Source organism: Falco biarmicus, chromosome 1, assembly GCF_023638135.1.
Source record: "Falco biarmicus isolate bFalBia1 chromosome 1, bFalBia1.pri, whole genome shotgun sequence".
NCBI classification, from domain to species: Eukaryota; Metazoa; Chordata; class Aves; order Falconiformes; family Falconidae; genus Falco; species Falco biarmicus.
The window spans coordinates 106,568,500-106,582,475 of NC_079288.1; the positions used below are offsets into that span (position 1 = coordinate 106,568,500).

Consider the following 13,976-nt stretch of genomic DNA (forward strand, 5'->3'; position numbering starts at 1 on the left):
GGTGAGACATTTCAAAACAGAGCATGGCAAAACCGTTGCCAATCTCTTTCAGAACGTTTTCTTCAGAAAATTTTCTTAAAACTCTCATCTTTTGATAGTTTGAAAAAACCTTGCTAGTATTATGGACAATTTTACTGCCTAACCATGCAACTCCTGTGTAAAAAGACTCACAGTGTGAAATTGCTGAACTGTACATAAAACCAATTGCTTACATCAGCTTCAGCACCCAAAAGGAAAGGCGGCAGCAATACAAAAAGAAACTTTACAAAGAACCACTGAGTGACCCCAGAGCTACAGACCAGCAAGTCCATATGCTACAGAAAGCAAACTGGTAGATAGTACAATGTAGGAGAACATAAAAAGACAAAGAAATAGGATATACAGAGGAAGAGCTGATGTGGCTCTTGTCGAGGTACGTCATGACACGTAGCTCTATTGAATTTTGTCAAGAGTCAGACACCATGCAGATAAGCACGACCTAGCTGATATAATGTATTCCTCTTGAAAAAAGTCTTTTGATAGAATCCCTTATCAAAAGCTCTTAAATTAGCTAAGCTCTCAAGCAATATGGGGGAAGGGCCTCCTGTGAATAAGTAACTAGATGAAAGGCAGAAATCAAAGGGTAAAATAAAAATGATGGCTTTTTAGAGTGGGTAGATGTTACCAGCAAGCACCTCAAGGATCTGTTTCTGCAGTCTGTGCTTTTCAACCAATCCCTAACAGAAGGGAGCAGTCAGTAAGATGTTTACTTGGAATTGTTTTGTATTGCCTGCAAACTAAGCATTCCTCACTCTCCTCAAAGCAAAGCTCTGCATGAGCACATGACCACTAATAAACACGTGGGTCTATAAAACCATGCTTCAAACTAAAGCTACTGCCTGCTTGCACTTTTTACTAGCTACAGACAGCAGAACCTGAGCCCTCACTGAGCCCAGGGCAGGCTGCAGGAGTGTGGTGATTTCCCTAATTCTTCATATTTATTTAACATTTAAATGACTTATTTAAAACCCAAAGGAGTAGACTTGGAGTCTAAAAGAAAATCTGCACTTTGGTACTTGAGTTTGTTCTTGAAACAAAAAAAAATATTTAGAGCATTGCATCACATGCTAGATCTTCACCTCAGTTTTTAGCTTCTGCTAACCTTAAAAATCCCTGTATAAACCATGGCTTTCCAAACAGCTCAACTGCACTGGTCACCATCAAAGTTCACTGTTCTGAAAAGGTTAAATGGCTTTTAGTTCATGAACACCAGCCTTTCTGAGAAGTAATTCCAGTCCAGTTTTATCTTTTAACTAGTTAATTAACTGAGGAAAAAAAATGGAAAGTGAAGTATTAAATTCTCAGTAACTAATATTTCTTAACAAAAATAAAATAGGAAAGAACATGGTAGAGAATGCCAACACAAAACTACTAAGGAACAAAGAAGAAGGTAATTTAGATGTAAGTACAGATAATTATTTGGAGTTGTTTATTTTTGGTTTTACAACATGAAATACTGTTTTAACTACCTTTTGTTACCAAGTATTAAATGTTAAATTAAGATCACATGGTTTATTCAGGCTCTGGAAACATTCATACATCTCCCAAACAAATTCATGTATGGCTTGGTCTATGATGATAACTGTGAGAGCTAGTTTATTTTTATAGACTGTTGCTAAAGCACTGCTGGACTAAAAATAAGTTACATCAAACAGTGATACTGTATTCTCAATCTATAACAAACAAATACTTTCCATAGATCATCCAAGTCAGGACAGTGAAAATGAACCGCTATTTTTGAGAAATAATAAATAAAAAATTGGTAAAGATAAGATTCAGAAATGTCTAGAGCTGTTAAGACACTGGGTGTGTGGAGGGGAAGTAAGGCACAAATGTTTTAACAGCCTTTATTTCGAATGGGATCTAGTACACACATAATGTTCACTAGTTTTATTGTTTTCTAGATTGGCTTTAGCTTTTTTGTAGTTATCTTTGAGAGACTGCATGTGGTCGGTGGATTCTGCCCCTCTAACTTTCAACTTGAGAGCTTTTCTGAATAAATCCATTTCACTTGCTCTGCTCTTCTGAAGCTCAGTGCCTGTATGCCAAGCATAGCTAACTTAGCCGCTTTTGAAATACCAAACACAACCCTACAACAATCTCTACTAAATGGTCTCTACTTAGTTAAATTCGCTCTCACTTGCAATTTAACATTACTGAAGTACAGCCTCCTTTTTAAATTTTTCTACAATGTGTCCAGTTTTACTATTTAAAATTTGATAACCACTTCTCTAGAATGTTTTAATTGTGCAGTTTTACCAGGTTACATGTGAGCACCCGCAATCATGCATCTTAGCTGCATTAGATCTTTCTTACTCTTTTGACTACACATTGTTATGGAGTTGAACTTTCCTCTCTTGATGTGAAGACAGATATTGCAGTATAGGTGTATTTTTATGCCTTGCTTTGTATTCACTTACATTGGCCTTGTGTCTTCTCAACTCAGAATTTTTACCAGACTTTTAGATGCTATTGAACTTCTCAGACACGGTCGTATTCCACTGGGTCTCAACTGCCTGGGGAGTTTTTAACAGGCTATAAAGCAATAGAATCTTCATCTTTTCATTTCATAACATTTCTCTAATTCTGAATTTGTTCTTTCTCACTGCAGGAGCAAACCCTGTTTATTTTGGGGTCGTTCCTCCCGCAAACAGATTAAACTTCTTCAAAGCATGCATGAGATATTTTGATTTAGCACCCTTATCTAGCACTGTGATGATTTTACTTTGCATTCTTATTTTCTCCCATAGGGATAATATGTATGCCATTCTTTACTGGAAATTGAGATATCTGTTGTACATGTCTTCAAAAGATGCCCCTGATCAAGTCTGTATATTTCGCAGCTCCTGACAGCTTTTTCCCAGACCTTAGCTATAAAAAAATTCTTATTCACTTTGTACACTAACATTCTGACTTCATTTTTGGAGATGGGAGACTAGTCCCTGTGTGTAGACACTCTTCTTTCCGCAAAAGAACCCACAGGGACAACTGATCTTAAATTTGCCTTTCAGACACGATGAAATCCTGAATTCTCTTTTCCCAGGTTGGACCTCCAAACTGGAAGATCGTTTCCGAGAAAGCTACTGCTTCAGATCACTGGATCTAAACCTTCTATTGGAAGGCTCCCAGGATCTTTTATCTCTATCTCCCCATGTTCTTAGTGAAAGGAAACAAATCCTCAAAGCTCAGTTTCCAGTTGACTACTGTTTCTATGAACGCAACTGACAGCTATTTTTTTTTTTTAAATTCATTACAAGTATTAATTCCAAACCTTCAAGGAGTGTTCCAGGCTCCATCAGCCAGAGCACTGTTGATTCTTTATAGTAAAATGTGAAATGAGAGAGACATGAAAAAATATCTAATTTGCAGAACAAAATGCTGCTAACCTGCAGAAGCTACAGTAAACTCCAAAGAGAATTTCTCATAGGATCTCCTTGTCAAAAAGTAACAGGAAAAAACGCATTTGACAGCAAAGTGATGCCTATCATGTTCATCAAGCACATGTCTCTGCCAACACCAGGGCACCCATTACTTTTTCCTACTCCGTCTTATCCAGTTGCTTTAGCTGAAGAATCACTCAGGCATTCCTTCCCACTGTCTGAACTGCCAAGAACAGCCCAACACTTTGCTCTGATGGTCCAAGTGTAAGCTCAGCAAGAGACACTAATCAGAGCGCACAACCCTCCAACTGGTACTGACATGTACCACCATTTATAAGTCGTTTACCAAAATGGTGAATGCGTTCAATTAAAGAAGAAAATAAGGTCTGTACAATTGTGCTTTCCCTCTCATACATCTAATTCTACCAGTGTCAGCAGACTTAGCTATTTCACTGCTTTTTCCTAATTTTTTGCTGCAGCTCAGATTACACAGTGTCAAAGCATGGACAGGAGAAAATATGATCTGCAGTTCTCTTGATATCATTTAGGACACCTAGACAGAACGTAATGCTTCATCAATGCAAAAGCAATCCTTCTCAATGAATAAAAATCCACACTCAGGATTGGCTTCCAGAAAGGAAAACCAAACCATCTGAAGACTGCACTGAACTGTCATATTATTTGGAAATGGGAGCAAGGTAAGGTTTTTCCTCTGTTTCTAACTCTCTTAGTACCATAATAGAGTACCATAATGGCATAGAAAAAAAAATTATATGACAAAAGACTACTGAAAATGCAAATGTATTTTATACACTATCCTAAATTCACCCTCAACTAGTAAGTGATGATCAAAGCAAAACGCCAATTATTTAAAAAACTCTTAAGTCTATTAGTCACTTGAGTGACCCTGATACCCAAAGCTTTTTAAATATGGCTTTACTAACACAGAAAGGCATGGTCTATGTAATGCACATCAAAATGGATCACATATTCTGTGTAGATTTGTTGAAGCCCTTTCAGTTCAAGTGAGATAGGTCAGTTAGGTGGCTGCTCCTAATCGTTATTACTGCTGCACAAACCACTTGCAGCCATTTCACATCCATGGTCCACTAAACCCTTGTAGCCATTGCTTTTCTTCCTCCTCCTCTTAAAAGAAGCAGAACTGAAGTTCTTTGGGTACTAACACCGAGTATACTAGAAACGGCAGAAACAGAGGTACATCTGCAGCTGAAGCTGCAACAAAGTAGAATTCCAAGTTTTCACCAAAAGGCTAGAAGAAAAAAAATCATTATTTTAAACAGTTAATATGTACAACATGCTGCTTATCAAATGATAAAGAGATGAGACAGATTCCCACTTTGTACTGAGCCCTGTAACATGTGATGAGCATCACTTGTAGGCATTGTTAAAAGGCACTAAGATAGGGAAGATATTCTGAATCGAGGAACATTCTGTGCCTTGCTGTCACTAGTTCCAGGCAGAATGTACCATGCTAGGAAATTCAGAAACACAAATAAGCCCCTGAATGTATTTTACCTCTGTAAAAAGCTTGGTTCTTTCAAATTAAGTGGGTTTTCAGAATTAAAGTAGTTATAAATCCCATATAGAAGACCATTTTTATTAGAAGAGCTTAAGAGCAAGATCTTATTTTGGCAGCGGCAGTGAAGACAAAGGGCACAGTCAAGCCTTGGAAAAACTGCCTCAGTTAAGGCTGCCCAGTGCTTCCTACTGTAACACCATCTCTCCAGTTCTTATAAATTTACCAAGCTATAATTGTTCACATTAAAATTTTCCACACTGGACTGCTGCCAATTTTGAGAGACATTTTTCAGAGGTTTTTTTAGCCTCTTCCAAGAAAAAGGCTAGGGAAAAATACATTGCTTTTTACAGATTAATGAATTCCACTGACCTTTCCAGCAGCTTGAGAGCACTAACACTTCAGAATGGGTGGGTCACTGAGTACATCTTCCTGCCAACCCTGGGAAAACCTCCTGAACTTGGCCAAGTACAAGTGTTTGTACATCCTGCTAATTTATGTATGCAGAAGAGATTTAGATTTTAGCAACTCATTGATCACCCTATCCAAACACCATGCGGGAGACAGGAAAGCCCTGCATGGGGGACATAAATGACTACAGGCTGACTGAAAGTGAAAGATGCACAAATGAAGCACCAACATGAAAGCAGAATCGGTAAGTGCTGCCTGGGCACAAAAACTGGGATAAAGGGTAGTGAAGAGTAAAGGTTGGCTGGTAAAGTGAATGGCTGCAAAAGCAACAGCAGGAGTTTCATCTAGAAAAAAATGCCGGGGGGTGGGGCAACAAGCCAAGTCTGCACATTCCCTTCAAGAACTGGAAAGAAACCCAAAGTTGCTGTCTAGCAGACAAATGTTGACACACAGTATCTGCAGATCCGTAAGTAATACATCCTATTTCCCTGTGGACCAGAAAGAAGATAACTACATACTACCCTGCTAAAATAATACTCTTAATTCAAACTACAGAGGACTGTTGCATTGGAATTTATCCATCCTGATAAAGAACAACATCTGTTTTTTTCCAACATATTTAAAAAAAAAACCCTAAGAATTTACAAGTAATAAAACAAAAGTTAAAGAAAAATCAAAGACCACAAAACCAAGCGCTGAAAGTCTGTGTAATTTTAATTAGACCTTTCTGTGCATGCATTTTATGAGACATTTTTGAAAACACAATCACATGCTACAACTTTCATGAAATCCCTGTTTTTTTCCCAGCAAACAGCGCTCTGACAGTACATTAGTGCAGTGCATGAAAAGGAAATGCATTCTGCAGACCTTTGTTGCAGAATTTATAAGCTGTGCAATGGAGAAGGCAGAAGCTAAAGAACAAGAAAGATGATCCCACAGATGATGCAGCTAAATGCTGCACTTAAAAACTGGTTTTACCTCTGCTGCTGCTAAAATCCTTTCAGGATGCCAGGAAATCTGGGTAACTGTTTTAAGACCACAGGATACAGCCAACCTGCACAAATACTTTGCAGAAGAACGAGGGGTATGTTTGGAATATGAAGGGCTATTAGAGATAGTAACGTGAGAAAAGGAACTGACTAGGTTAGTGCTTCCAAATGAGTGCCAAAAATGGGTGGTTCCATTTGTCTTCTTTCTATGACTAAGCTCACTGAAGTAGAAAATACCATTATCTTCTCAGCCTGTTGTGAAATTAAATTATTTTGTAAATAACTAAATGGAAACATGTCATTCTTTGAATGTAACCATCCACGTCTTAAAATGAACTTGATACAGTTTGTGGTCATCTTTTTTTAATGTCTTTGCCCATGCCTATGGAGTTCCAGCAGAGCAAGCAACCAACAAAGCTGGCATGAACCAGAGGCAGTTGGGGGAACACACCAGGAACCTAGTGGTTCAGATTAGAAAAGCTACAAGCCTGACAACTGTGAAAACAAAGACTTTTATCCCTTCAAGTTGCATCGTGACCCAAATGCATCTCATCGTTTTCTGACATCTCTCTAGTGTCTTACTTCCTCACAGTCAGAGGTAAAACACCCTCAACCCCAACCCAATCAGAGAAGAACAAGTCTGTAATATTTAGGAGACAAAAACCACGTAGGACTAATATTCAGTTAGTCCTTACCTCATTTGGTGGTACAATAGCAAAAGGCTGGATGACAGCTGCCAGTGGAATGCGAGCCTGTTTGGCCATATCTGAAGACGATGGGAAGCAGTAGGTAGTACATCGGATATAACGAGGGCTGGCATGGCCTGCAACACCCAACATAGTGTACAGAATGAAAGGCTGTTAAAAGGGACGCGCCTGTCCCAAACACAAACCAGAAAAATCAAAACAACAACACAAAGCAACAAGTGCATATGCCGAGTTAAATAGATGCTTTTTTTCCCCCCCCATGCAAGCTCCTGCCCTTTTCTCCTCTTTGTATGTCAGCCCATTGCCCCTCCCGGTAGATAAACCTGTTTGAGTTTTAAGCACAGATTTAAACATATCAAGGAAAACCCCACAATCAGAAAAAACGCCACACAGTAAGAATCTCAACAGAGATTAGTTTGAAACATATCATATCTAAGATCTTAGAAGAAAATAATATGGATGAAATCCCCAGTGGTAATGTCACCACGGGACATAAAGAAATGCTGCAGACTGATACCTACTGTTAAGACTGCTCTAATGAGCAAGCTCCGGTTCAGAAAAAAGTGCATCTGTGTTAACATCACCATGCTCATTTATCTTGTAAAATATAGTGTGCTAAAATCACCACACCACTTCTGGTTGCACACTTAGCTCAATTCCCTCAATGGGAAACTGTACTGTGCACTGCAGATGAGAGCACTGAAAGGCAACCGGGCTTCAGAAATTGGCTTCCTTATGCTCCTTTTTTAATTATCAATCTACTCTGTTTCTTGAAAGGAATGTGTTCGTCAGAACTGCATTACCCCATTCTCAGATAATGCCAAAAAGCCTTGACGGGTTTGTACATTTTAAGCAGTTTCTCCAAGCAGTGATAAATTAATGTTGGACTAAATGACACCATCAGTTTAACTTGTACTAAAATATCAAGTCTGCTGTCAAAAGCAGCACATGGAATATTGTACTTCCAGGCTCTAGGCATAAGCAAAGGCAGATACACTGGCCCAAGGAAAAAATAGTCAACTAGATTGCTGGAATGCTGCCCCTACCAGTTAGACAGAATTTTCTAAAATATGTATTTTAATACTTAACAGTGGTAGTCTCATTGCTGCTTGTACTTTCCATCTTCTAAAATTTCAGAAGAACCCCAAAAGGATTTTCAACTTACAATTTTTCAAGGTTTTAAATTTCAAGTTAGAAAGAAAAGTTCTCTCAACTAATCATATTATTTTAAAGGTCTGGAAGGATAGAGGAGGTATTAACCCAAGATATAAGAATTCAACTCCCACTTGTCACCCACCCCTACTTTTTTTCTTTAAAGGAAGTTTCCTATTTCGTGTCTAAATTAGAGTAAGGAGCATCATTTTCTGATGAGAAATCTGAGAATTTAGTCTTTTTTTATCGTAAATTATATTTCATGTAGAAAGACTACCAAATTAGTAAGAAGGACAGTTACCTTGGTCTTGTATTATGCAGTCTGTGGTGACAAGAGGAGGAACTTGTCCTCTTGTGTTTGTAGCATAGATCTGCCCTCCCCTAGAAGCCTTATCATTTTCAATTACTTGAATCTGATGAATAAGAAGCAAGAAGGGTATGAGAAAAGTAACCCATGGATTCAGTTACATTCATAAACAGTTACACCAACATCTACACCAAGTAACACTAGAGACATTGTCTTAGACACGAGGTGCTACAAACCTATCACAATACAGGCTTCCGGGACATTTAACAAGAAAATTATACACACAGCTGAGCAGTATGATTTAGTTACAGCCACAGTTGCCTGTTGGAACTCAGGTGTAACACTGCATGCTGGGGTGGATAAGACCTATATTCAGTGAACAAATGAGTAAGTACGACGACTGCTAGGAGGACAGACCTTCTCAAGAGAAGCTAGCCAGCAAATTGAGGAGAGTGATGATGTAAATAAGTCCTCATTACTGAATCTGGTCTTCCATTCTCCCAGACCAAACTGAAGTGCAAGGTGCATCACCTTACTTGGATGCCATATATACCTGGTTATATTTTGAATGACCCTAGTCATGCCAGCTGCTGTTCTTCATAAATGAATGTACAGGTAATCGATCGGATTGCAATGGTGGAAGGGGTTAGTCCCCATTCCTCTTGAATAGGCTCCATGCACAGGCTAAGAAATAAACAATAATCTACATAGTAGATCATCTTCCTAGCTGAGCTGTATTTCAGCACTGTCATTTAGAAAGCAGCAATTTAGAACTCCTGAGAAAAGCCTTTTTGGCCATTAGGTAGTATTTCAACACGGGAGCTGAGGGGTTTTGTTCCCTAGGTCAGACTACCATGTTGTGAGCTTCCTCCTAGAAAGAAAGGAGAGCAATCACAGATATTATTAAAATGCAGCAGCTCTGATCATGTACAGATTTACTTTGGTCGAAGCTTCGTTTATAGCAATGTATAATGTAATCTCATGAAGCGCTCATGAAACTGGCTTTACTACTGAACAAATTCCTTTCCCATACACCTCCTCCACTGTTGCTTCTGCACAGTTCCTCACCCCTGTTAAAGTCTGATACTTTTCAGGATATACCTGAAGATATATAAAGCTGTATTTTGTTCCACACCATAAACCGGATCACTGAGATGATACCATTATTCCTCCTCTTCCCTCAAAGAAGCTATCTTTTCGGCAATCTGGTTTAGAGTGTAGCCGAACAGCTGTGAGAGGCAATAGGAATGAGACAGGGAATTTCTGAAACTGGCTTTGCCACTGCTGTTGGTATCCCATGGAATTGTATCTTTCCACTGTACGTGAATTTCTAATAATAGCTAGGGAAGTTCAGAAGCCTCTGTTGGAAAGCAAACAGAGAAGAAAAACAAAATTAATTGCATAGAGTCTATTGATCATTGTCCAAGAGGTATTTCTTAACACACTGGAAATAATCTGGGGCCTGTAATTTTTTTTTCCCAGTAAAGTTATTGTATTGCAATTTAAATATACAGTACATTCCTCAGAGAGCTTGTTATATCTTCTGCTTGATTACTTTTCCCTGCCTCCTTGGACTGTATACTTATTGCTAACTCTTGCATTAGAAGATAAAAGGTTTTGCTCTAAAAAGGTCCACTGGCTGAAGAAAGCAAACCACTTTCAGACTTAGCTCTGCAAAGGATCAATGCACCATGGTATTCCACAGTTAACTGACCTAAATACATCATTATTCTTGGAAATAATTGTTGACAAAGCCCAGATGCTAGTTTTCATAGATGTTGTCAGAGCACATATCAACCTCTAACATATGTAAGAAAAATATAAATCAACAATGGCTACAGATAAGAAGTAAATTTAACTGGCAACACTACTGTAATTATATAATGTAAATAAAAGAAGAGAAATACACATGGTCATACTTATTCCTCATTCTGAATTAGCTTTTTGCCCTTTACAGACTTTGACCCAGATTAAGTTTCTTTTAAACATGTAATTTTGATCCTCTCTGTGCTGCTTAAACAAACCTTTTAACCTATTTTAACATCGCTGCCATAGTCAAGGCTGTTTATTCTATGTGCATAATTGAAACAAGACATCAGACCATGCTTTCATGCCAAACCGCCTTCTCTCCCTCCCCCCGCCCTTTTTTTTTAATTAGACAAGACCATTTTATCCTTATGTCGAAAGCACCATACTGAAACACTAGGAATGACTGACCTATTAAGACCATTTGTTAATTTGAAACACTCACTTCAGTTTTTTTATGCAATGACTTTCAGTTACATTTAACTTGAAAATTGCCTTTAATGGAGGTAATTGCAGTTATTACATTAAGCTCAGTGATTATCAGCAAACATTTTTCCAAAATTATGGGGATTTTACATCTAAACTATGGCTGGATAAAACAAATAATCTTGTCCAGAACGATAGTAGAATATCCCAGTTTAAGGAAGGAGGGCTGCTCCCTACTAGACAGTGTCAGGCTTTGAGACAAACACTTTTATCTCATCTTGGTGGAACACAAATTCTTTCCCGTACAGCAGTACTGCTTCAGCAGAGGAAGATTCCTTCACCCAGACTAGCTTATGGTGTGGTGGCTAATACACTTTTTTTTGAAGCAGAAAGTTCTAAGTCAAGTTGCAGGACACAGCTTGCTTCAAAATCCTGACTCTCCAAGGAACTTTTGACCTGTCCAGACAATTGTCTGAACCAGTATAAGTGTGTGCATCAGAATGTGTTTTCCCCATGAGTTCAGCACATTTTCTCCCTTTATTTAAATCAGCTGTTTCTAATAAAGAAATAAAATGCAGCCTGCATCTGACTAGCTATTCTTTGGGTAACAACTAGCCTACTTTATTTAAGAAAGATGGACACAATCATAACCTTGTTTTCTTCTTCTCTAACACCATCCTAAGAAGAAACACTGTCCCACCAGTGCATGTTCCAACAGCTAAGCTTCTTCAACCTGTATGAAACTTCAGCAATAAGTATATTCCAAGGCACCGAAATCTTTACAAAGCTGCAGCAACTGGAAGGATGCTCAGGCAAATAATTCTAGTTGCCTGCAGAACTCCTGAAATCAAATGGTGAGGTGGCTTTTGAGCACGGGACTTCTTAGCATTTCCAGGATTGCAGTTTTAGAGTTCACATACCTGTATTCTGCACAAATGCTATTTCAAGTGTTTACCTGTTACCAAATTTAAGCCTTCAAACTTGCCAGCATGAAAAGGAAAGGCGATTAGCTGCAGTGAATGCAAGTAATCCTTCAGTAATGCTCACTGTCATACTAAGAATCCTATTGCAAATTCCTATTAAAGTATTTGGTATTATGGGTATGTCCCATGTTAGATAAAGTGATAAAGCTTCTTCCATACTAAAAAACACATTATGCACTGATTTACGCAAAACTGACAGTACAGCTTACAAAACAGCATGTAATTAAGAAATGGCAAAAATTGGAATGTATCTTGTGAACCAAGCCATGTAAGTGCTGTTTGATGTTACAAAAAAACCCTAAAAACACCCCACCAACTAAAATAAATACATTATTATTACCACTGTCATTCCGTTACCTTAAATATGCCAGAAATTTACTTTTATAAAAAATTAGTGCGACATTACTCACTGGGCTTGGAATAGAGTCAGGATCGAGCTTCTTCTGAGGTGGACCTGGGAGCTGTGCTGGACCCCCAGGAAAAGCACCAGGATAAGACAGCTGAGATCCTGCCATCTGAGGACCATAGTTTGCTGCAGAGTTACAAATGATAATTCATTTAAACTATTTAAGTTATGTTTTAACATCATTAACACAATTTTAAACTTTTACCATAAAACTCACTGTTACTCAGCTAAACGCAATTTCTCCTTCCCTTCTGTTTTCTGCAAGAAATGGATTACTTTGGCTCAGTGCAAGACTAGGCGTGACAACTTTGGCTCCAAAGTTTTCAGGTACATGCCAAGTAGGATGGTTAGTAGAGATTACCACAGTTACTCAAACCAGGCCATTATATTAGTGAGAATCTCTCCCCTAACATCAGTCAATGCAAACTGGTCTAGTTAGCTGGCTTTTTAGTTGTCAAAATAACTCTTTTACTCGCCTATGACAGGTTAAATAATTGTGTTCAGTTACAATTCTTTATTGCTATAGTAAAGTAATTTTGAAAGCTGCTTATGATAGACAGTACTGTAAGATGGAGAGCAACCTATACCTTTACAGAGTATAAGAGAAACTCCTTTCTGTACCGTACTGCACCTTTACCTATTACTAACCAAATAATTTTGTTCCTGATCTGACTTAATCTCCTTTTCCTTGTTCCAGTCTCAGAGTGCTAAACTTTTGAGGAAAAGCATAGCCTGCCTTGAATGTACTGACAATGCATATCTTTCCATTCTACAAAAAGAGGATTCAACGTTCATTTTTCCAAGTCAGCAGAACATCAGCTGAGAATAGCTGCAGTTCCACCAGTGATTCCCCATGCATGTTTTGTTTTTAATTGCTAACAAACATCCTTCCTTACCTTGCTGCGGATGATATCCAGGCCCTGAAGGCTGACCTGAAAGCTGTGGCAAGTTAGGATTTGGGGGGACAGGTCCAGGGATCCCATCTTGTCTGGCCATAGGAGGCAACGATGGTTGAGCACAAAGGCCACTATTTGCTGGTGGAGGAACTTGTGATCCAGATGGTAAAGTGACTTGCTGCTGTGTCGGTGGTGGTGGTTGTGGACCCTGAAAAGATGCCGGATGCCCAGAAGACATGCGAGAGCTTGGAGTAGTGCCAGGACCTGTGTAAGAAACTATGTCAGCCAAGTCAAAAACAAACACCTACCAACTCTGCGCGGAAGGTGTTTTATTTTTGCTCAATACATTTACAACCTATAACAAGTACTGTATCCCATACCAACCATGCTGCATTATGAGGATTCTGAATGCCTGTTCAACATAACATATCTGACCTCATAGTTTAAGTCTGAACTGATTCAGACACTCAATATTATTTCTTTTGACTCTATTTTCAATAAAAGCCTGCAGCTGGGGTGGATAGGAAAAGAGAGGGAAGCAGCGTTTGACAATTCTTGATTAAATACACATAAATCACTATTTGCTTTTGTAATAATGTTTAATTTCATAACATGAAACAACATTCTTTTTGCTTAATAATCAATTTCTTTTACATGGCATATTTTTGTTAGTCTGCTATTTGCATTTCACCATGACAGGTCTGATGGAAGATAAATCCACTCATTTTATCTGGTTTACAACCATCTTCTGATTTCGATGTTAAAAGATGAAACACGTGGGAATTATTTTGTACACACTGGTGAGGAAGAGTTTGTTGTTTATAAGATCCAGATTCCAATAAGAATCAAAAGGAACCTGGAAACAGGTTTTTTTGAGACTTAAAACCTGTAAATACTTACTATTTTACAAAACCTCCATCTTTTTAGTCAAACTTCT

The 13,976-nt window shown here is 38.4% G+C and overlaps 1 protein-coding gene across 4 annotated transcripts in view; it reads right to left on the reverse strand.

The window, feature by feature from the left end:
* SEC24D (SEC24 homolog D, COPII coat complex component) overlaps positions 1–13,976 on the reverse strand; it is a 58,222-nt gene that overhangs the window by 33,400 nt on the left and 10,846 nt on the right. For all 4 annotated transcript variants that reach the window (XM_056357325.1, XM_056357335.1, XM_056357345.1 and 1 more), the window contains exons 5-8: positions 13,040–13,303; positions 12,148–12,269; positions 8,517–8,628; positions 7,052–7,179 (exon numbers count right to left, since the gene is read on the reverse strand). In XM_056357325.1, the coding sequence (XP_056213300.1) occupies positions 7,052–7,179; positions 8,517–8,628; positions 12,148–12,269; positions 13,040–13,303 (626 nt within the window). The remainder of the gene's footprint in view (positions 1–7,051; positions 7,180–8,516; positions 8,629–12,147; positions 12,270–13,039; positions 13,304–13,976) is intronic.